General features: G+C 34.2%; 1 protein-coding gene across 2 annotated transcripts in view; it reads right to left on the bottom strand.

The window, feature by feature from the left end:
- Positions 1–25,949, bottom strand: part of NRDC (nardilysin convertase) — an 88,890-nt gene that overhangs the window by 52,563 nt on the left and 10,378 nt on the right. Inside the window, exons 2-6 of one of the 2 annotated variants that reach the window (XM_081306405.1) lie at positions 15,144–15,483; positions 12,359–12,492; positions 11,320–11,389; positions 11,081–11,162; positions 10,059–10,212 (exon numbers count right to left, since the gene is read on the bottom strand). In XM_081306405.1, coding sequence (XP_081162531.1) covers positions 10,059–10,212; positions 11,081–11,162; positions 11,320–11,389; positions 12,359–12,492; positions 15,144–15,483 — 780 coding nt within the window. The remainder of the gene's footprint in view (positions 1–10,058; positions 10,213–11,080; positions 11,163–11,319; positions 11,390–12,358; positions 12,493–15,143; positions 15,484–25,949) is intronic. The other variant, XM_081306406.1, reaches the window with a different exon arrangement.

Below are 25,949 nucleotides of genomic sequence, written 5' to 3'. Positions count from 1 at the left end.
GATTCCATCCCACCTAAGTCAGAATGCCAATTACCAAGAATATAAGCAACAAAAAATGTTGGTGAGGAGGTGCAGAAAGAGGTTCATTTATACATTGCTGGTGGGATTGCAAAATTGATGCAACCACTCTGGAAAGCAGTATGGAGATTCCTTACAAAACCTGGAATGGAACCACATTTGACACTCTTATCCCACTCCTGGGTTTATATCCAAATGACTTAAAATCAGCATACTACAGTGATGTAGCCACTTCAATACTTACAGCAGGTCAATTCACAATAGCCAAGCTATGGAACCAGCCTAGATGCCCTACAGCAGACGAATGAATAAAGAAAATATGGCATATATACATAATGGAATATTAGCCATAAAGAAGAATGAAATTATGGCATTTGCTGGTAAATGGATGGAACTGGCAATTATCATGCTAAATCAAATAAACCAGTCCCCAAAAAACCAAAGGCAGAATGTTCTCTCTGATATGTGGATGCTAACCTATAACAAGGGAGGAGAAGATCAGAAGTTCATTGGACTAGACAAAAGGGAATGAAGGTGGGGGGGGGCAGGGATGGGAATAGAAAAAACAGAATGAACCAGACCTATCTTTCCTATCCTCATATATAAACACATGACCAAAGAATCTCCACATTACGTACAACTACAAATTGGAACAAGTACCTATTCCATGTATGTGTGCTATTTCAAAATATCACTGTCATGTTAAAAAAAAAAATGAAGTAATAATTTTTTGTTCAACTTTCTGATGGGTTTCCAGTTTTCCAAGGAACTGTACCACCACCAATTTCACCACATACCTGCCAACAATAATTGGTATTGTTTCCTTCTTTGAAGTGGGTGTGAAGTATCTCCTTAGTAGTTTGATTTTCAATTCCCTAGTGACTAGTAATATTAAATATCTTTTCATATACTTATTGGCCATATGCATATCTTCTTTAGAGAAATGTCTATTCAAATTCTCTTTTTACGGGGGTGGGGGGGTTATAAGGGATTGAACTCGGGGGCACTGGACCACTGAGCCATATCCCCAACCTTAAAATTTTGTATTTTAGTTAGAGATAGGGTCTCATTGAATGGCTTAAAGCCTCACTTTTGCTGAGGCTGGCTTTTAACTCACGATCCTCCTGCTTCAGCTTCCTGAGCTGCTGGGATTACAGACATGTGTCACTGCGCCCCACTTTTAAGATGGGTTGTCTTTTTATTGCTGATCTCTAAGAGTTCTACATATATTCTGGATATTAGATTATCTCATCAGATATGTGATTTGCAAGAATTTTCTTCTATGCTGTGAATTGTCTTTTCACTTTTTTCATAGGGTTCTTTAAAGCAAAAAAAGTTTTTTAGTGAGTCCTAATTTATTTGGATTTTCCTTTATTTCGTTTTTTGATGTCTAAAACATTACAAGGATTTATACCTTTGTTTTTCTTCAAAGAGTTTTATAATTTTTGCTTTTACATTTAAGTCTACGGCCAGTTTAATTTTTGTAGATAGTGTGAATACAGAGTCCAGGTTTATACTTTTGCAGATGGATAGCCAGTTGTCCCAGCACCATTTGTCCAAAAGAAATCTTTTTCCAGGGCTGGGGATGTGGCTCAAGAGGTAGCGCGCTCGCCTCGCATGCGTGCGGCCCGGGTTCGATCCTCAGCACGACATACCAACAAAGATGTTGTGTCCGCCGAGAACTAAAACTAAATATTAAAAATTCTCTCTCTCTCTCTCTCTCCTCTCTCACTCTCTCTTTAGAAAAAAAAAAGAAATCTTTTTCCATTGAATTGTCTTGGCACCTGGCAAATGACTATCAATGTAAAGGCTTATTTCTGGAGTCTCAATTTTATCACACTGATCAAAGTCCATTCTTATGCCAGTACCATATTGTAGCTTTCAGTAAATTTGGCAAAGTTTGAGTCCTTCAACTTTATTCTTTTTTTTTAATATTCATTTTTTAAGGTGTAGATGGACACAACACAATGCCTTTACTTATTTATTTTTTTAATGTGGTGCTGAGGATTGAACCCGGGTCCCGCCCATGCTAAGCGAGCGCTCTACCGCTGAGCCACAATCCCAGCCCCTCAACTTTATTCTTTTAAAAGACACTTTTGACTATTTTTGGTCTCTTGCTTTCCACATAAATTTTAAGATCAGTTCACTGATTCTTCAAAACTGGCATATGAAATTTTGACATGATTGAATTTGCAGACAGATTTGAAAAGAACTACCATCCTAAAAATATTGTCTTACAATCTAGGACCACTGGACCATGACTTTCCATTTATTTAGGTTTTCTATTTTCAACACTTTCTTGTGATTTTCCACACACAAATCTTGCATTTATTTTGCTAAATTTATTCCTAAGTATTTTATTAGTTTAGATCCTATATAAAAGAAATTATTTTCATAACTTCATTTTTGGATTTTTCATTGCCACTATATAAAATTCCAATTTTTTTTCTTTCTTTTGGTACTGGGGATTGAACCCAAGAGTGTACTATCACTAAGCTACACCCCTATCCCTACCCCCTTCTATTTTTTTAGACAGGGTCTAAGTTACTGAGGTTGGCCTCAAACCTGTGATCCTCCTGCCTTAGCATGTGGCATAGCACCCAACTCTCCAACTGACTTTTGCATACTGATCTTATATCCTGAAAACTTGCTGAATGCTTCATTATTTTTAATAGTTCTTTTGTGGATTCTGAAGGATTCTCCATATGTAGGGAGTTCTAGTTATTTGTGGTAATTATGTTCTCCAAAGTTGTGACAACCACTGAATTAGTGAATACTGAACCCATCTATCCTAGAGGAAATATATATGTACATATACATGTACACATACACAAAAATTATTATCTTAAATCCTAAAGGCATATCATAGTATGTTCTATTTTTAAAATTTTACCATATAGAGAATGAGGTTCAGAAGTGTTAACATGTTTGAAGCCACCATACTAACAGATGCCAAGGGGATTCAAACCCATCCAACTGACTCCAGTGCCAGAACTTCTTGCATTACACTGTTCTGTACTCTAGCATTTTCATCTTCTGGTCATTTCTGCATGAGAAGTTTTTAATAATATCACCTTGTTCAACTATGTGTAAATTGCATGCTTAGCTCAAAATTTTCACCTCCCCACATGTCCATGAATGACCCATAAGAGCCCCACAAGTATGGATTTTGAAATTACAAATAAATTTTTAGTGAACAGATGAAATTGCAAATATGGGTAACTGTGCATAATGAGAATCATTGCACAAGATTATTTCATCCAAAAAGAGACTTTTGTTTCTTCCTTTCCTGCATTCTGTGTTCTTATCTAATTGTCCTGGGTTTTAGTCTTCATAACAATGTTGACTAGAAATAATTAAGAGTTAAAATTTTGTCTCTTTCTTGGTTTTCAATCTTTCACCATTAGGTATGTTATTTGGAGGCTATTCAGATGCCCTCTATCATATTCAGTAAGCTCCCTTTTATTTCTACTTTAAATGGTTTTATCAAGAAAGGGTACTGGGTTTTTCAAATGCTTTTTCTATGTTCGTTGAGATTACAGACTGAGAAATGTTTTTTGTTCTTTCTTCTATTAATGTGACATAACAGTGATTGGTTTTTCAAATTGTAAACTAATCTTGCTTTCTTGAGATAAACGCAATTTGATCATGGTATGAATCTAGACTCAGTTTAGGTTTTTTTTTTTTTCTAGAGGAATGTTGTTTTCTATGTTCATAAGTGATATTGGCCTGTAGTTTCCTTTTCTTGTTATGTTCTGGTATCAGAGTAATAATAACATAATATAGTTAGTTAGAAAGTACGATCTCTTCTATTTTTGAGTTTGTGAAGTATCGGTGTTGATTCTTTAAAAAATTGGTAGAGTTCATCAAGAAACTATCTAGGTTTACACTTTTCTTTTGGAGGGGGATTTTTTTCCCCGATAATGGGAAATGAGCCCAGAGATGCTTTACCACTGTGCCACATTCCCTTTTTAATTTTTTATATTCTAAGATAGCTCTCACTAAGTTGCAAAGGCTGACCTTGATCTTATGATCCTCCTGCCTCAGCTTCCCTCACTCCTTCTGGAAATTTTTTTTTTTTTTTTTTTTTTGGTATCAGGGATTGAATTCAGAGGCACTCAACCACTGAGCCACATCCCCAGCCCTATATTCGGGGTCTCACTGAGTTGCTTAGCACCTTGCTTTTTACTGAGGCTGGCTTTGAACTCACAATTCTCCTGTCTCAGCCTCCTGAGCCGCTGGAATAACAGGCATGCACCACCACATCCGGCTGAAATATTTTTTGATTACAAATAAAATCTCTTAATTTATTAAAAATCTACTCAGGTTTGTCTTTTTAAGAATATTTCAATAATTTGTATCTTTCAAGTAATTTGTTCATTTCATTGGCTTATCCGATTTGTTAATATGCCATTATTCTCAATGTTTTTTCATATTCTTATTATTTTGGTAAGATCAGTAATAATATTCCTGCTCTCAGATATCATTTTCATAATTTGAGACTCCTTTTTCCTTGATCAGTCTAAGCTGAAGATTTGTCAATTTCTGTTGATCTTTAAAAGTAACCATACTTTGGTTTGGCCAATTTTCTCTATTGTATTTTATTTCCCTATACTATTTGTATTTATTTATGTTTTTTGTATGCGTGTGTATGCTCGGGATCAAACCCAGGGTTTCTTCACACATGCTAGGCAATCTCTCTACTGCTAAATACAGTCTAGCCCTCCAGTCTATTTTTTATTACCATTCCTTCCGCTTCCTTTGGGTTTTATTTACTCTTCTGTGTCTAATTAATTAACATTGTTCATATTGGAAACAACTGTGCCCCACTAGTTTTATCAATATGCAGTGAGACTTGAGGGCAATAATAATTGCTTTTTGCTTCCAAGTCTGTTTTTTTCTCATACCAATAAAAACACATTGTCCTTCTTACATTATTATCTCCATGGTATACCACTTTATGTTTTTACTTGCAATCTTTCTGCATTGTTAGGTTTATATTTAAGTCTTGAAAACTGAATCTGACTAGATTTTTTAAAAATCTAGGCTGATATTCTTTTTGTCTTTTATTTATTTTTTTTAAGAGAGAGAGAGAATTTTAATATTTATTTTTTAGTTTTTTCGGTGGACACAACATCTTTGTTTGTATGTGGTGCTGAGGATCGAACCCGGGCCGCACACATGCCAGGCGAGCATGCTACCACTTGAGCCACATCCCCAGCCCTCTTTTTGTCTTTTAAATGGAACTTGGTTCATTTTCATTTAGTGGAATTACTGATATACACACACAGTGCATCTATTTACTCCCTTCTACTTTTACAATTTGTCTCACTTATTCTGTTTCTTATTTTTTTCTTCTTTGAATCTGTAATGTTTACCAATCATTCCAAATATTTTTCCTTTACTGGTCTATACGTTTTATAATCAAATCTGGTTTGTTTTTTAGAAAACACACGTATCCTTTAATTTCCCAATGTGTAATATCAATACGTTACAAAACTTTTTCTCTTTTATTTTTGGTTCTTATGCTATTGTAATTTTAATTCTGTAGAGTTTTAAAACTTCATATTTATTGTTTTTGTGTTTTGATATACTGGGGATTGAACCCAGGGGTACTCTACCACTGAGCTACAACCTAAGTCATTTTTATTTTGAGACAGGTTCTTGACAAGTTGCTCAGGTTGGCCTTGAACGTGCAATTCTCCTAACTCAGCCTCCTACTCAATGTTCATTTATATTCACTCATAAAATTATTTTCTTTGTTCTTCAATCTTTTTTGTTGTTGCTGTTGTTTTTGTATCTCTGACCTTCATTTTCCTTCAAACTAAAAAAAAAAAAAAATGCTTTAGAAACTTTTTCTTCAGAAATTTCCTTCAGTGAGGAGCTAGGGTTGTGGCTCAGTGGTAGAGTGCTTGCCTTATTTTGTTCATAAAAGTGAACAAAATAAAGGTCCTTCAATGTCTGAAAAAAATATTTTAAAAAAAGAAAGAAATTTCCTTCAGTGAGAAGTTTGGGTCCATCTAAAACTAAAAATATAAAGAAATTTGGATAGTGGCAAACTGTGATACTGTGAAATAATTATATATTTGGTCTTTGTACCCATTTTCTGGCATACAACTCCCAAAATTCTTGGAATCCCTGAACTGACAAAATAGGGTCTCTAAAAGGCTGCTTTTGCTAAAAATACTGACTCTTCACTTGGTCCTGCAATGCCTAATGGGTAACTAAAAGCATCTCTACCTTCATTCTCGGTCTTCTTTGCTACCTTAAACTTTGGGTCAGATTCCTACCAAACTCTGCATGTAGGCATTTAAGGAGTGTTCATTTAAGGAGTGTTCATCTAAAGCTGGTAATCCTTCACTTTCAAGGCTGAAGGTTCCAAGACAAGAACAATTAAGATATTTTGAACACTGGCAGGAACATCATAATCAATACACGGTTAACTGCCAGTGTTACAATGTCGTGTTTCAGACCATCTGAGTAGAACCTAGAAGTTTCCAATCATTGCTCTAAATCGGAAGGTCTAACTCCATGTTGTCTTTCTGATTTGCGCTTTCTCTGAGTCATACTCTCCAGTCACCTTGTATTCCAGGAACAACACATCTGATTGATCAACACTTCGCAAGAAGAGTCAAAACTAGGCAGCAGCAACAGTCTTATCAGTAGTAATGATCAGCCAAACCAAAGAGTGAACATGTCTACTAGACTATGCATACTTGGTATCCTCAACTTTTATTCTTCCCATTTAATCCCAAAGATCTTGTTAGCTCCTCAAAGACAGGGCTTAGAACACTAGTGCCCATTTCCAGTGTGGTCACACTGAATAATACATTCCTTTCCTACTTCACCATTACTTCTCTGCTTGATTTTGGAGGAAAGTGGTCAGATCTGTTGTGTTCGCACTACCCAAAGTCAGCCCCCCATCCCACCCCACAGCCTAGAACTCTAAAAGTACCAATTCTTTACTCGGACCTGCAGATGCCTAATGGGTAACTAAAAGTTACAGTGCCTTTTTCTATTCTAATTAATTGACTGCTAGCTTCAGAATGGAAGCTGGTCCCAAGAAATATCAAAGCAGGATTAGAGGATTGGGACTTTCAGTCCCACCTCTCAATCACTGGATAGGGGAGAAAGGATGAAAGTTGACCACAAATGGATAATAATTTAATAAATTATTCATATGCATATGCAATGAAGTCTTTTAAAAAAAATGACTGGGTTTGGAGAGCTTACAGATTATTGAACATATGGAGGTTTCTGGAGGGTGGTGAACCACTTTTCTCTTATCCCTTATCCTCTGCATCCCTTCATTTATATCCTTTGTAAAAATCCTTTATAATAAACTGTTTAATGCGTTTGCCTGAGTTTTATGAGCTATTCAAGATAATTAACTAAACAGAAGAGGGTTGGATTGTGGAAAGCCTGATTTATAGCTGGTGAGTCAACACAGGTAAAACAACCTGGGTCTTTTAGATGGCATCTAAAGGGATAAGGTAAGACTCTGGGGGACTGACCCCTCAATCTGTGGGAGCTCACACTTTCTCTGAATTAATCAGAACTGACTTGGTTTAAAGAACACACAGCTGATGTCCACTGCAGAACTGATTCCTTGCTTGTCATTGGGAAACGTCCCCATACATTTGGAGGTCACAGAAGTCTGTGTTGACTGTGGTGTGAGAGCAGAGGGAAAAACAAAAAACCAGGGAGCCTGTTTTTCTAACATGAAAGTTCTTATGATGGCGTATGAAGGTCTATTTCACTATGATTCATAAGAGATATCTGTTTAGTGTAGAATTTGTGGTTAGTTGGTAGTTATTTTCTTTCAGATCATTAAGGATATTCCATTGTATTTTAGTTTCTATTACTACTGTTATATTAGTCACTTGTTGGTATAGCTAATATTCCTTTGAAGGAATTTTTCCTATCTGGTGAAGAATTTCTACATTTAATTTTTTATAGTACTACTGTTTTTCTCCATGTGAATTTCCTTTAATGTATCCTTCTGGAAATTATTATACTTCTTTACCTTCTGAATGGTTGTCTCACATCAAGGTTCTAAAAAACTTCCCATGATAGAGCATTCAAATGTCTCTAACTTCATTTTTCTCTCTCTTCCTTCTGGGGCTCCAAGTAATAAACACTGGACATTTTCTCCTCTATCTTCTGTGTCTCATACTCTTCATGTTTTTATTTTCTCCACTTTATGCTATATTTGGGTTAATTTCTTCAGACCTTTCTTCCAGTTAATAATTCTATCTTCAGCTATACTTGTTAAACATGTGTATTACACTTTCAATTTCAATTATAATACTTCAGTTCAAAATGTTCTTTTTCATTTTTTAAATTTCCCAGTTCATACTTGATAATTTCTTACTCCTTTCAAGTATATTCAAATTTGTCCTTCCTTTCTTAAAAAATAGCATATTTTTATGACTTGGATGTCACCATTCCAATGTCTGAAATTTCTAATGTTTCTGTTAACTATTCTAACTCACGTTGTCTTGTTTTCCAGGGTATCTATTTTTTACTGAGAGTTGGTCATTTTACTTGAAAAACTACTTATAGGAACAATGTAAGACCTAGAATGAAGGCATCTTCTTTTTAAGAGGATTTACACTTGCTTCTTCTAATCTTCTAGGAACACTGCCCAATTCTGAACCATAATGAAGGCTTCAGGTTCTCCAGAAGACTCAGGAGGCATTTTGAACATACTCAATAATTTCTCAGGATGACTAATCCCTTTTTTTAGCTTGAGAGGACAGCCTTTGGAGTCCCAGCTTATTATGAAAAGAGTCTCTGGTGAGACGTCCCCCCTTGGGAACATACTTGATTTCTATATTTGTGGCCCTTGTCTTACTACACTGATAAATAAGTTCAAATTTATTGGATTAGCAAATGCCACCAGGATAAGACAGCTTTCATTCTCATTTGCTATTACTGAAATGATTTAAACATAATCAAATTATATGACCTCTGTGACAGAATTAGATTTTACAACCTATTAAAAAATACTGGCACTTGATCCACATTATAAGGGTCATGTTACAAATGACATTAAGGCTTTTAATTCTTTATTATCTGTGAAAGTATAATATAGCATTTAGTATAATATTTGTAATATGTAATGATCTACCACTATCTACCATTTCTGGCATTAATTTATGATTTGATATTCACGTTAATTTCTCATTCATGCAGTAGAATTCTTCTTATTAATTCTGGTAGGATTTTTTTCAGTAGAGATAAATGTGTGAGCCAAGAATAATGGTGTATGCCCATAATCTCAGCAATTCAGGAAACTGAGGCAAAAGTATCTCAAGTTTGAAGATAGCCTCAGAAACTTAATAAGATCCTGTCTCAAATTTTAAAAATAAAATTCAAAAAGGACTGGGGATGTAGCTGAACTGTATAGCATCCTTGAGTTTAACCCCCAGTTTAAAAAAAAAAAATGAGAGAGAAATAATAACTAAGGGTGTACAGAAATTATAGTACTGGAAAACTGGAAACAACTGCCTAAGAATAAACCAATTGAAAAGCTTATGATATTTCTATACAATGTAAATAATAAGTGACACTTAGAAATTGTGTTTTATAAATAATTATAAGTGAAAATTATATCTTATTTTTAAATATAAGTTATAAAAGGATATACTTTATTTCATAAACATTTTAAAAAGTATCTGTCAACTGGTTATCTCTAGATTCTAAAATTATAAGCAATTTTATCTCTATTGTTTTTCTTTATTCTAAATAAGCAATAAATTACAACAGAGTCTACACAGAATATATTATTTACAAAACTCAAGAGTTATTTAAGAGTTTCTTTAATATAAAGACTAAGTTATTTTAGAACAAGAGTCAACATGTATTTAATAGGTCTTTTTTCCAAATAAAATATTCTGATAATTCTATAGAATCAAAATACTACTTGAAAATACCATAGAACATACCCAATATTTCCATTTTTAAGAAGTTAACAGATCTTAAGTATTAACATGTTAATATTTATATTCAAAAAATATACACTTTGATTTAATTACCTATCCAGAGCTTCCTTGAAGTATTTTCTCTGAACATCAAACTGAAAGACTGTACGTTCACAATCAGTTGAGGCATTATCACTACCCCCATGTTTCTTTAGGAAGGCATCAAATCCATTCTCATCTGGATATTTCAAACTACCCATGAATACCACTAAGTGAAAAGAACAGAAAGTCACACAACACAAAAATATAGCCAATATATTTATTACGAAGGATGAACTTTCTTATATGTGCAAAACATTTGAAAGAAAATATTCCAAGGCATTAACAATGGTTGTTTTGTTAATACTTACTTTCTTTATTACATTTCTGTTTTTGCATCATTCTATAATGCTCACATATTTTATGTTAAGAAAAATCAAGCACTTCATTTTTAAAGAAAAATAAGACAAGCATACACAATTTATTTATAAAAAGGTTAAAACTGAACACAAGTAATATATATATGAAAATTGTTACCATAAAAACTAATAAAGTAAAAAGTTTCCTCTCAAATATCTTAGAAAAATTAAATGAGTAATTAACAAAAAAAAAAGTATGGATGTAAATATTTGCAACTATGTAACATCCACACAGACTTTATTTAGGTACGTTCCTAATTAAACTAAAGTTTTCTATTTTGTTTTGTTTTTATATTAATTATGTCTTTTTATTTTCTGCATTTCTGGTGTTCTAACATCTTTGGGCATTACAAACACTCAAACAGACTTCCCCAACAAGGGCTAACCAATTCCTAATGAATAGCAATCATCTCCCAATCTGTTGTCTTTATCATACTTGAAAAATAACACCTGTATTTTAAAATGTTTCATTTTCATCATCATTATAAGTATACTAAAGAAAATTAAAATCACCCCTGTGATATTCATAAGTCAAAGATTTCTTAGCTCCTTTTCTGGTTAAATATATCATACATATATTTATATATATTTATATAAGTATCTAACCAATTACTTATCTTTGAAATCAATGCATACAAATTTGGATGTGGGGGAACACCAGGGAATGAAAGATCTTACTGTGCTCCAAAAAGTGTGCCAGCCCGGGCAGATCATCTGGATCAGCAAAACTCCCAACTCCAACACAAAGAGCCGCTGCAGACTGGAGTAAGTAGAACACATAAAAATAGTTGAGTCAATTCTAAAAGAGTAATATTAGCATCGCATTGTAAGGATTCATTTGGAGATGGAAGTTTTCCAATACAAACTAACAAAATTCTTTCCCTGAGAATCAGGAGGAGCAGCAAAGTGAAACTCACCAGAACTGTGTCAGTTTCACCCTGCTGCTCCTCCACTTGCCATCCTGCCAAATGCTGAACAGGTGCAGACCTAGAGGGGAAAAAGCAGAAACAGACAGAAACAAAAGGAAGAGGGACTGGCCAGCCCACCCAAATATTATTTCATGTCAGCATTTCAGAATTCTGAACCAAGTTTGTTCCTAGAATTATTAGATTGGGGAAATCTGCAGAAATAACATATTTAGGTTGATTAAAGATTAAGCAATTGAAAGCTCTGTTACTAGATGTGAAATATTTCAATATGTTACTTAGAAAGTTTTTATTTTATTAAAATAGGGAGTAAACTAATGTTTTAGGAATCTACTGAACAAAAACAATAAGTAAATGGTTAAAGATAAAATCTTTAGCTATTAAAAAATGACAGAAATAGACTTTAAAGAGGCTTTTCAGTTCTTCACTTCTTACTAAACATATATAGCATATATTACTTATCATTATACATTCTCCCAATACCTTGGGAAAATCAACCTTTTAACAAAATAGATGGCCAAGAGGTATACCAAACTCTGCAGTTAAAATGATTGGGGCATATCATTAAATCACTGTAAGTTAAAGGACACCAAAAAAGGAAAGAAAAACAGTCAATTTGAATAATCGAAGATAGGAAAGCAAATATTTCTCAAATTTTATAAGTGTCAATTTTACAGAGCTAATCCATTTGGTAAAATGGGGTTTTGATAAATAGGTTACCTTCTTCGGAAAAGAGCGTTTTAAAAATTGGGGCTGGGGATATAGCTCAGTGGTGGAATATATGCCCCTGCGTTAAATTCCCAGCACCACCAAAAAAAAAAAAAAAAAAAAAGTATGTACCTGGCATACAATCTAACCATGTGTCAGAAAACATAAGTATGTTTAAAGAAGAACCAAACAGCCTCACTTGATACCATAAATCTCATTTTGAAGACTCAGGCACATAATAAACTCAGTCAAAACATGGGGAAATATCCACTTCTTCCAACCACAGTCTAACCTGTTCTGTGATGTTTAATTGATGCCTAACCTGCTTTCAGCTCCAACTACCCCATAAAGATTTCTTGTCTCGACCAGCAGGGTTGAAGACATTTTTGAATAAGTTGACTTAAACCACAGTTTATCAGTCAGCTTTGACCACAGCAAAAACAGGCTCTGCGATTGCTAGAAAAGAAATTCATACTTGAGAATTTTCTACCCAAGAAATTCATAATGGAGAAATGCATACTTGAGAATTAAGAAAGCTCTGAACAAATCATAATTCAGTATATATCATACTTAAATTTCAATTTTACTAATTTATTAAACTTTCAGATCAAAACAATTTGGGGGGAAGGAAGAAAAATGGAGGGAATAAAACATGTTTCAGAAATTTCTTAATTAGGCAAAGAGTCTCAAAAAAAAGTTATATTTTTTCTTTCCATTTCCTTTATTAATTTTCATATTTACCATAAACAATGTTCATACTTCCCAAATAATAATTAAATCATAAAACACTTCAAAACCTATACCACTCATAAGCCACCTCTTACCTGGACTAAACTACTTGAGTTTCTTTTTCCAGACACTTATTCAGAATTTCAGTGAACTAAATCATTTTTCCATTGTTACAACCTTGGAATCTTTCCTTTCACTTGGGTACCCATTACTTCTGGAATCAAAATGATCTATTTAAACTACAATTATCAATTAAGAAAACATATAAAGAAGTCTAAAGCATGGGGAGAGCTCCTTATAGACAGACAGAAATTACAGAAAGACAGATAAAGAAGGAATTGTATAGATAAGAAATATGTAATTTTGTTTAAAAAAAAAAAAGAAAAGAAAAAGGTCTGAGATCATAGGCAGGTATTGTGGAACATGCCTGCAATGCCAGCTATTCAGGACACTGAGATATGAGGACCCAAGTTCAAAGCCAGCCTGAGTAACTTAGTCAGATGCTGTCTAAAAACAAAATAAAAAGGACTGGAATATAGTTCAGGAGTACAGCAGTCCTGAGTTCAATCTCTAGTAGCGGGAGGAAGGGAGGGGAAAAAAAGGGGAAGGAGGCCTAAGATCATCCAGAAAGACAGGGACAGGGCTAGAATTAGAACCCAGGTTTCCTGACTATCAGTGTTCTTTCTAATCGACAACTTTTCTTACAATTCTGCAATTTTTCTTCTTTTCTATTATTGCTACATCTGGAAATATGAGATCTATTTTAAAAGTGAATTTATTAATTCCCAATTTGTTTATAAAGACTTATAGATTACCAGGTGACTCTCTTTCTCTCTCTCTCTCTCTCTCTCTCTCTCTCACACACACACACACACACACACACACACACAATTTTTTTCAGTGTTTTGAGTTTCATCTCTAAAGCTTTTCAGGCTAACACCACTTGGCCTATCATACTACACAAAAACAATTCAACATTTTAGTAGTAAAGGACAAAAGTTCCTTAAAAACATGACTCAGGGCTGCATGTGGTAGCATCCACCCATAATCCCAATGGCTCGGAGGATGAGACAAGAGGATCACAATTTCAAAGCCAGCCTCAGCAAAAGTGAGGCACTAAGCAATTCAGTGAGACACTGTCTTTAAATAAAATAAAATAAAAATAGGGCTGGAGAAGTGGCTTAATGGTTCACTGCCCTGAATTCAATTCCCAGTACCCAAAAAACAGGGGGTGGGGGGGACATGACTCAACAGCCTGAACAACTTGGTTGAAAGAACTGGTACACTCTTTCTTTAAAAAAAATATTCTCTAGGAAGAGTGACTATCAAACAATTCATTTAAAAACATCATTGAAGCCAGGTGCAATGATATCTGCCTATACTCCCCAGCTACTTGGGAAGCTGAGGCAGGAGGATCATCTGAGCCCAGGAGTTGAAGACCATCCTGGGCAACATAGCAAGACCCCCATCTCAAAACAAACAAAATTTACCATTGAAGACTTTTTAAGTATTCATGTAACACCTAAATTTTAGTTTAATAATCTGATGGTAAATCCTGCATAAGTAAATTATACCATGTCGAATGTGTTATCAATAGTCAAGAAACTAACTCTAATTTGCTGGTCAATTCCACTGTAATGCCTCCAAAATATTATCTGCTAACATGGGAACTCCCTACTGCAAAACGGAAGCACGCTTCAAAAAAATAATGTGAGAAAAATTTACTATCAAGACTTATATAACTATTCATTGATTGCTATTATATATTAAATGAAGTTCAACTCCCTTTCTATTAAACTGTTGTAATATAATTATTTGTCCCAACCTTTGATGCTTTTCACAAAAATATCTAAGTCAATTCAATTATCTAGATAGAAATTACCCACATGGTCCAGAGGAAGATTCTATACTACTGGCCTCATTCTTTTCTTCATCTTTTTCTAGTCTCTCCAAGAATACACTCTTATTCCTTTATCTCAGGCTAAGAATTATACAGATCCTCACCCCTTGGCAATTGTTCTTAAAAATATAAGGTACACAAATACACATAAATTCATATATTACCACTGATCACCTCTGAAAGGTTATTAAGAATTTTGTTTTGTTTTCAGAATACCTCAGATATTCAGAATTAGAACCCAGGTTTAGTATAAAAACTTTATATTCCATTAGTTTCTATAACAAGCATTACTTTTATAATCAGTGCAAAATGTTTTCAAAATATAATCCTTATATAGAATACAGAATAGACATTTACTGAAGTTCAAAAGAAAAACATTTACTTCCTTTTGGGTGGTAAGAAATAAAGCATGAGTTTAAAAGTTATCCCAAAGAATTCCCAAATTTGAAAAGGACAAAATAATAGACATGACTCACACCTGTTTTTCAGTGGTTTTCTTCCTAGCTTCTGCCCTCTCTTCCAATTCTTCCAACTCATTATCCTCTGTATCAAGATCAACTTCATCATGCTCATCATCATCAAATTCACCTTCATCATCAAAACCCTCTTCATCATCATCTTCTATCTCAGCCCCAGAATCTTCATCATCATCATCTTCTTCATCATCTTCTTCTTCTCCTTCTCCTTCTTCTCCTTCTTCTCCTTCCTCCTCCTCCTCTTCCTCCTCTTCATCATCTGTTGCATTTCCTGTTTTACCTTCCATATTACTTAGATCTGAAATCAAAAGTGCCTGCAAGCCATTCCGTAATTTGATGTATCTGAAAAAAAAATCATAAAATATTTTGATTCAGCCATTCATTCATAAGCCCAACACAAGTGATGAGCTTGGTGAAATTTAAGGAAAAAAATGTCAAGCACAAATGCATGCACACACACACGCACACATACACAAAAAATGAATACTAGAGTGTACACTTATCTGCAGTTTGATTTGCCTAATCATGATCCCAAAATACTAATACATTTTTAAAATGTTTTTTAGTTGTTGATGGACATTTGTTTTTGTGTGGTGCTGAGAACTGAACACAGTGCCTCGCACATGCTAGGCAAGTGCTCTACCACTGAGCTACAACCCCATCCCTAATTTATACATTTTAAAAGGTACATTGTTCTTAAATATCACACCATCCTGCTATTGTCCAGCCTAAGATGTGATTATCCCTTTGTGTATACAATACCTACACATTAGTCACTTAGTAACTGTCTTGCTTATCAGATGGTCTACTGCAGTATTATAGTGCTTACGTTTAAGTAACCATTAATTTACTCAGTGGTCCCCCAAACACAAGAGTGATGATGATGTTAATAATTCAGATACGCCAAGAGAAGCCACAAAGTACTTCCTTTAAATGAGAAGGTGAAAGTTCTCAACTAAATTTAAAAAAAAATATATATATACACACACACACACACACACACACACACACACGCATGCATGCATGCTGAGGTTTGCGAAGATCTACAGTAATAACAAATCTATTTATGAAATGTGAAGAAGCAAAAATAATTCCACACAACTTTTGTTGTCACATATCAAAATGCAAAAGTTATGGGCTGGGGTTGTGGCTCAGCGGCAGAGCGCTCACCTAGCACGTGTGGGTACTGAGTTCTATCCTCAGCACCACATAAAAATAAAAGTATGTGTCCAACTACAACTAAACAAAATATTTTTAAAAACTGCAAAAGTTATGGTCATAATGTATAATAAATGACTGGGGAGGAGTTAAGATGGAAAAAAAAACATTAAATTTGTGTACATAGGGTTGGGTGGAGGCTCAGTAAGGTTGAGTGCTCACCTAGCACGTGTGGGGTACTGGGTTCGATCCTTAGCACCACATAAAAATAAGTAAAGTTATTAAAGAAAACTTTGTATTTATGTATAATATACATAAAGTTCAGTTCTATTTGTGGTTTCAAGCATCCATTGGAGGCTACAGAATGAATCCTCCATTGATAAGGGGAACTCCTGCATTTGTAAACCAAATTGATTGACCTGGGAGAAAACTTCAAAACCTAATCAGTTTCTGAATAGCTGGAGGGAAATGAAGGGACCCACTTCACTTTGAACCAAACTATATTTATATATTTACATATTCAAAAAACACATTTTAGAAGTTAAACACACACATCACACCCACCATTTTAGCCTCTTCCATTTTTTAGTTTAGAAGTAAACATTCTACATTACTTGAAGATCTAGCCTAAGAGAAACATCCTTCAATATACAGGTGACACCAACTTAAGTATTAAAGCAAAAATCACAAAAACTTAACCTCTGTTGCATTTCTACGTTATATTTGACATAACAGTTTCCAAAGCTGCCTTTTTAGACTTAAGAAACTGTTACATCCCTAAGAAAATTAAATTCAATGACTGCTAGAACCACAGGATGTTGATTATTATTTAATAAAACTACTGTGGTAGTTTGATGACTAGGTGCCCAGAAAAGACTGCTCTCCCATCTTTATGTATTAGAAACTAATGCTATATTAGAATAAAAATTTTAAAAATGGGGCTGGGAAATGTGGCTCAGTAGTAGAGTGCTTGTCTAACATGCATAAGGCCCTGGATTCAATCCACCAAAGAAAGGAGAAGAAAAACTACAATCCTATAGTCCTTTAGGTACTCACTGATCAGTAAATTAGACAATCAAATCAGTACAATGCAGATTGACAAAGGTAAACACAGAATATTTTAGAAAAAAGAAAGCAGTCAGGAAGGCTTCTGAAACAAGGTACACTGGGAAGTCTTGAAGAAGAAAAGAATCAAGCAGAAACTGGGAAGAATAACATGCAAAGAAAGACATGGAAGAAGGTCTCTGGCTCAAGATGAAAGAATGAACACATGGATTTATCTCCCTTTTATATAAAATAAATCACATTTCAAGAAAAAATATAAGATATTCAATCAATAAAATGATGCTCAAACTCACCAGGAATCCAAGATAATCAAATTAAACCATTGTTAATCCAACATATTAAATACATACAAAAAATTATTGCTATCCAATATTGACAAGGAACAATGTATTCTCCACACACTGCTGATAAATCTCAAGTGGTACAGCATTTTTGGTAGGGAAAAACAGTCATATCTACTTTTAAAAAAATATAAACTGTACTTAACTTCTAGGTCTTTCTAGGTCTTTCATGGAAGTATTCACACTCTTGAGCAAAGATATATCAAAAATTTTCACTGTAGCAATGTTGGTAATAAAGTATTTATACATATGGGCATAAATATGTACATGGATATTTCTAAAATGTCTAAGAAAACTTCTCTCTTCTAGCTAATTCAACCTGTCTTCATTAATTTGATTTCATTTATTCTCCCACTACTCCTGTACTGACAAATCAGACTAAAAGAGATTCTGAACTATGTCCAGAATTAAGAATATGGTTGTATTTCCTTTATAACAAAACACCTTAAATATCACACCATCCTGCTATTGTCCAGCCTAAGATGTGATTATCCCTTTGTGTATACAATACCTACACATTAGTCATTTATAACAAAACACTCATTTTTATGTATTTATTAATAAACCAACATTTTGTTAGGAATCCATTTTTGGTTATTAAAATTTTAAAACAGTTTTCATGGACTGGGGACTTAGCTCAGTGGTAGAGTGCTTACCTAACATGCATGAGGCCCTAGGTTCAAACCCCAGTGCAAAACAAAACAAAATAAAACAAAAAACTGTCTATTTAAATTTTAAAACACTGGGGGTCTACATGGGGAGAGAGGATGACATTCCTATGAAGTACTCTCTTTTAACCTAAAAAATTTAGCACTGACTATCCAGGCCTGAAATTAACAATTTAAGACTGGACTCTATATCATTAATTACTATATGGCATGTTTGGAACTTTAGCTAACTTTGCAGTTTAAAGCCTGTAGACCTAGTTTAAGCAGTCAGTAAAGTATTAAGTACTATTCTGTCCATCAAAGCATGAAAGAAATCAAATCCATATTAGGAGACAGAGAAAGTAGAGGGAAAAAAAGAAAAAAGAAAAGGTGGGATGAGGAGAAAGGAGGAGAGGAAAAGGGCAACAAACTGCAAGGTACAATATAATTTCAGCAAATGATTAAGCTTCAGAAATTCATGTCATCTCTACTTGTTAAAACAGAAAAGACCATGCCAACCCATTTAGGACTCAATAGAGCTGGGGGTAACTCAGTGATAGAGCACTTTCCTTGTATATTCAAGGCCCTGGTTCAATCCCCCCCCCTCCTCTCTCTCTCTCTGACACACACACACACACACACACACACACACACACACACACACACACGCCATTTAGGACTCACTAGAAGTCCACTTTGCAAATGGCAGCCCTTTCCTACCCTCAGTGTTTCTCACCTATGGATGTAGCTCCTAACATAACCTGGTCAATCTTCCCAGCATGACTTGGAGTTTCATTCTTCCAAAACCTTGACTATGGGCTAGTTTTTGTAAGCTTTGTCTTATGGGATGTGATAAAATTAATGTTAAGATCTGAATCTGAAGCCTAGGGCTTCAGGTGCTTTGTACCTTCTGCCTTCACTCCGGAGACTCAGCTGCCATGTAAAGTTCAAATTAGACTATGATTAAGAAACCATGCAGAGAGAGGAGGTCCATCCTTTAGCAGTCTCACCAAGGCCTTAGAAGTGAAATTTAAGCCATCTTAGTCACCCTATACCAACCAACCCACCAAATAAAGGCTATCACATGTAAGCACCAGTAAAAGGAGCAGAAAAACTGGCCAGTCATTCCTCTGAATTCTAAGAAATAATAAACCATCATTGCTCTGAGCTTGTAAGTTTTGAAGTGGATTGTTAACACAGCAATATTAATACACTGGGAAAACTAAAAAAAAATAGCATGTCTCCCATATGATACAATAATTCTACTTCTGGATATACACCCAGAAGAATCTAAAGCATGGACTAAAACAGGTATTTGTAAAGCAATGTTCATAGCATTACTCACAAGTCAAAAGACATGGGAATTAAATCAAATGTCCATTGATGGGTGAACAAACAAAATGTGGTGTATACACAATAGAATATTTGTCTTTAAAAAGAAGTAAATTCTGACACAAGCTATATGGATAAGCCTTGAAGATATTATAGTAAGTGAAATAAGTCAAACACAAAAATGACAAATATTGTATGATTCCACTACCTACAGTAGTCAAAATTCATAAAAGGTTAGCTGCCAAAGGGGGAGGGAAGAAGGAGAAATTGTGTTGTTTGTTTATTTAAGAGATGGGGTGTCTCACTATGTTGTCCAGGCTGACCTCGAACTCCTGGGCTCAAGTTATCCTCATGGCTTTGCTCTGCCACCCAAGTAGCTGGGACTACAGGTATATGTCACCATGCCTAGCTGGGAGTTACTATTTAATGGGTACAAAGTTTCAGTTTGGTTAGTTGAAAGGTTCTAGAGATGGATGGTACTGATGGTTGTACAACATTATAAAAATACTTACGCCAATGAAATGTATTTTAAAATGGTAAATAATGTCTTACTGAGATAAAAAATAAAAGTACCTGTTTTCCCCATTTGATTTTAGAATTAAATAGAAGACATAAGAAACAGATAAATATCAAAACGTCAGTGTTATCTTTGACAAAAGCTAGATTGAAGAATATGACTTAGTAGTAGTCTGAAAAGGGCTTGCTAAACACTCTGTGAATTGAAATTTTCCAGTAAAACAGTAAACTATACCCACCAAAAAGCGGAGCTTGTCCTACAAGTTAGCTTACTGCACTTGCTAAAAACGTGTAAAATACTGGCTGCCTATAGCCTAAAGAGGAGAAATTAACATAATAAGTTGAAATTCTAGGTCATTCCACCATTCTCACTAATCAGATGTTACTCCTTTTGTGGATAGAAGAAGTAGGGAAGAAATTAGAAGTGGTATAGCAAAATACCTCCATGTTGAGCCAGCAATCCACCATATTGTATAACAGTTTCAAATGACCAAAAGATATGTAGATGTAGATAGGTAGATAGATATGGGGTGGCAGAAGAAAATAGAAGGGAAGAATTTGCAAAATAAATAAATTTTCTTTTCCTCCAAGAAAATTTCTTAGGACTGAAGAAAACGCATTCCATTACTGCCTGAGGTGATCACAGAGGAAAAAAAGCTCTGGCAGAAAATTGTAGCAGAATTAATGTTAGATCACAAAGGACACTAAATAAAAATAAAACAATTTTACCAAAAGCACAAGCAAATAGTGTTGGGTATGGTGGATCACACCTATAATCCCAGCAGTTTAAAAGCCTAAGGCAAGAGGACTGCAAGTTCAAAGCCAGCTTCAGCAACATAACAAGACCAAAAGCACAAGCAAATAGTGTTGGGTATGGTGGATCACACCTATAATCCCAGCAGTTTAAAAGCCTAAGGCAAGAGGACTGCAAGTTCAAAGCCAGCTTCAGCAACATAACAAGGCCCTAGGCAGCTTAGTGAGACCTTGCCTCAAAATAAAAGACTGAGGATACAGCTCAGTCTTAAGCGTCCCTGGGTCAATTCCTGGTACTAAAAAAAAAAAAAAAAACCACACACAAGCAACAAAAGAAAAACCAGACATCATCAAAATAAAAAACTTTATGCTTCAAAGGACATCAAAATGACAGTGAGAAGAAGAGCCAGCAAGAGAAAATTTTGCCAATCATTTATTTGAGACATGTATCTAGAACATACCAAAAACTATTAATACACAATAAAAAATGAAAGACGAAGGATTTAAACAGACATTTTCCCAAAAAAAATATATACAATGATGGCCAATAAACACATAAAAAGATGGGTCAACAGCATTAGCCTCTAGGAAAAAGTGTATCAAAACCACAAGGAGATACTACTTCACACTCACTAGGAGGGCTATAATCAATAAGATAATAAATGTTGGTAGACTATAGAAAAATTGGAATCTTCATACATTGCCAATTGGAATATAAAATGGCACACTTTGGAAAATAGTTTGACAGGTCTCCTCAATGGCTAAACAGAATTACCATAGGGTCTACTCCTATTTTTACATCCAACAGAAGTAAAAACATAACCACACAAATATCTTTACATCGATGTTCATAGTAGCATTATTCATAATGGCTAAAAATGTCCATCAACTGAACGACGCATAAATAAAACATGACATATTCATACCTTGAACACATTATGCTAAGTTAAAGAATCCAATCACAAATAATCACATGAATTTGATTCCATTTACATGAAATGTTCAGAAGAGAGAAATCTGGAGAGATGGAAAACAGATCTGTGGTTGCCTTAGGCTATGATCAGGATGGAAGGATCAACAGTCCTGGCAGCCAAGGGGCACAGGGTTTCTTATTGAGGTAATGTAATTGTCCAAAGCTGTGGGGATGGGTGTACAAGTCTATAATTATACTAAATCCTAGGCTGAATGTATAGTATATGAATATTTTGATAAAAGTATTTCTTAAATAAGGCAATATTTAACTCTGGAGAAAACAAAGTTGTTCGACAAATAAAATATAATTATAGTAGACTTACATGTCTCAATATGAACAGTATTTTTTAAACTATAAATATTAATTATTAGTTTATAAAAAAAATTGGGATGTATTTTAGAAAGGAGATGGAAGTTATATCTAAATTTTATCATAAAATACCCAGTTAATAAAAATTAATTATTGATTTTAACAACATAATCAACTAGAACTTAAGATTTGTATGAAGTAAAATAGTAAGTCAGTACTTTTTTTAGTCCATTCACATTTGACAAGCCCTTTCTGCAAAATTAATTTTTAAGAAATCATAGTGGGGTAGGGAGGAGAGCATGGGAGGATTAGACAAATTCTAGATAGGGAAGAGGGGTGGGAGGGAAAGAGAGGGGGCAGGGGATTAGCAAGGATAGTGGAATATGATGGACATCATTATCCAAGACTCGAATTGGGTGTCAACATACTTTATATATAAACAGAGATATGAAAAATTTGGTATATATGTGTATTAAGAATTGTAATGCAAAAAAAACCCCAAAGTACATGTATAAAGACATGTATTGACGTGAACATACTTTATATCCAAAGATATGAAAAATTGTGCTCCATATGTTTAATAAGAATTTAATGCATTCCGCTGTTGTATATTTTTAAAAAAATTTTTTAAATCAATAAAATGGAACATAATAAAGATCCCTCAGCCAGAAGAAGTGATGCAGATCTATAATCACAGCAACCTGGGAGGCTGAGGCAGGATTTCAAGTTTGAGGCCAGCCTTGGCAATTTAGCAAGATTCTCAAAATTTAAAAAAGGGCTGTGAACACAGTTCAGTGATAGAATGCCAGCGGGTCCAATCCTCAGTACTGCCAAAAATTTTTTTAAAAGGCCCTGAAAAATGATCCATTCATATATAGAAAACCTAACATATGTATGACAGAGTTACATACTGGAGGGAAAGGATGTCAAATTATGATTTATAGTCAGCATACTAACAATTATTTTTACATATCTTTTTTTGTTGTGGTTGGATAATGGCATTTGAACATGGGGTTTTCTACCACTGAATAAATGCCAGCGCTTTCTAATTTTGAGACAGGCCCTTGTTAAGTTGCTGAGACAACTTGTGATTTTCCTGCCTCACACTCAATTGCTAGGATTACGGACCACTGCCACATTTTTCATTTTTGAAAATTCTTTTAGTTTTTAAAATAATTTGATCCATGAAACTCAAATTTCAATGTTCATAAAGTTTTGTTGAAACATACATAGCCACACTTATTTATATGAATGCTGTGTGGCTGCTTTTATGCTACAGTGGAAGAGTTTAGTAGTTGTGACAGAGAACTTATGTGGCAGTCTCATGCTTTGTACTGCTGTTGATACCCTACAAATAGTAGCAATGCACTTATATAAATTTTGAGGTCAGCATTTTGAGTGTCACATGTATCAATGTACTACAACCTTCTTTTAAATGAGTACTTAATTATCATGTCCAAAGAAAGAAAAGTAGAATTCAAATGTCCCTTTCAAGGCACAGGGAAGTGTGGATTTTGTCATCAAACTATATGGCAAAACATTGTGTCATGTTATGATGAGGTCTAAGACTAAGTACTAATCATAATATTCCCAAGTCACAGGAAATAATTAGAAAATTTAAAACAAAGTGTTATATCACTATAGAATTTCTTCAGAAACATGAAAGTGAACGGCAGTTTCTGAGGGTTCATTTGTAGACCAAGAAACGGATGCTATTTACCAATGGGGAGTTAGATCATTTTTGCAGCAAGCAAATAAATTCATCCAGGAAATAACTGCATGAAACTATTAACCTTTCTGTAAGAACTAGTACTCATAGCTGAAGACATTGTGGCAAGATAAACAGTGAATTAAAAAAGCAAGGCAGGCTAAGGCTGTAGTTCAGTGGCAGAGCGCTTACCTAGCACTGGGTTTGATTCTAGCACTACATAAAAATAAACAAATAAAATAAAGGCATTCTGTCCATCTACAACTATAAATTAAAAAAAAAAAGCAAGCCAAATGATTTTAAGATTTTTGTCATTTGATATGTCAACAGATGTTACCAATGCTGTTATTTATTTAAGGAGAATTAGCATCAGAATGTGAGCAACTACATAGTGTATTATATGGAGAACTACATTCAAAGGGAATGGGGGAGAAAAAAAAGCACAGCTTAAAGTGTAATCTGCTAATAAGTATTACCATTGATGCTGGTAAAAATATGTGGAGTATAAAAAATGTTTAATTCAACAAATTTAGAGAGCTTCTGAAAACATGAGGTGTTTTAATGCCTATAGTTATTCATCGTCTTATTGATCAGTAGTACTTTACAGAAAATATTTGATTCTACTACGTGATAACGGAACCCGTAGTGTCATTTATCCTTACAGACATAACAATTATAGTCATATTTTCAAGGACTGAGGTCAGCAGTGCCTATCTGTAGGGAAAGATCTTTCAAAGAAATATATTAAAAAAATCTCATTACAAATCAGTATTAATGGACTAATATTTGCAATCTATTTTGATGACAGGGAACAACAACTTTAAACCCCAATAAAGCAAAAGGTTATCACAGAAAAAATAATTCCATAATTTTCACAAAATGGCACTTTATTTTTGAACTTCATAAAGTTTTCATTAAAAATTAGTAGAAATTTGTTTTATTACAAGTATCTACATAATATCCTTGATTCTCTCACACATGAGAAAACCTATCTGGATTTTTTTTTTTACAGAAATCATGGTAATCCTAGGGTAATAAGATTGTTTAAAGTTATGCTTAGATAACTGATTGTCCATATGTTTTTAAAACATTAATAAAACTAGGTCCCCACCTACATATAAAAAAGCAAAACTCTAACACTTTTAGAAGAAAATGATAAATATCCTAACTCCAATTAAATTTTAAGAGGGTATAAGCAAATGGAAAAGATGTTACAGACTTAAAAGAATATATACTTGCAATTCCTATAACCAACAAAGGAATGGTATGAAAATATATAAAGAATTATTTTATACCCGCTGTGGTACTAAACACTAAACCCAGGTGTACTCTACCACTGACCTGCATCCCCAGCCCTCTATAAAAATTTTGAGACAGGGTTTCAAGGTGCCCAGCTTGGTTTCAAACTTTCCTATCCTCTTGTGTCAGCCTCCTAAGTAGCTAGGATTATAGGAACGCACCACCATGCCTGGTTACAAAACATAAAAAAAAATCTTGTGCTCACTTTGGCAGCACATATACTAAAATTGAAATGATAATAGAGATTAGCAAGGCCCCTGGGCCAAGGATGACACAAATTCATGAAAAAACCCAATTTAAAAACAGGTGAGTCATAAAAGGAAAAATCTTTATAAAAAATCTAATGTCAAGAATCAGAATGGAAAGAAGCAGGAATTTTCATGCTCTAATGGTATAAATATTTTTAAAAATGCAACCAATTAGAAGAGCATTTTGGCAACATCTATTCAATAAGAATACAAAATGAGTATACCCTTCAAAGATGAGTAATTTTACTTATTGGTAAATAATGTATGAGTATATATATTTCAAGATGAGAAATTTTACTTATTGATATCATTACACTTATAGGCATATGCTCTACATAAACCCAAAGTATGCACAGAGTCACAGATAATCCACCAAAGCATGGAAACAACTTAATATAGACTAATCAAAGAGAAAAAAGGCAAAATCAAAAAGATAAAATATAGTGGCAATTGGGAATA

This window comes from Spermophilus citellus (assembly GCF_964194105.1).
Source record: "Spermophilus citellus genome assembly, chromosome: 9".
NCBI lineage: Eukaryota > Metazoa > Chordata > Mammalia > Rodentia > Sciuridae > Spermophilus > Spermophilus citellus.
Note: the sequence above shows the minus strand (reverse complement) of the source record. Positions and strands in the feature narration are given on the sequence as shown.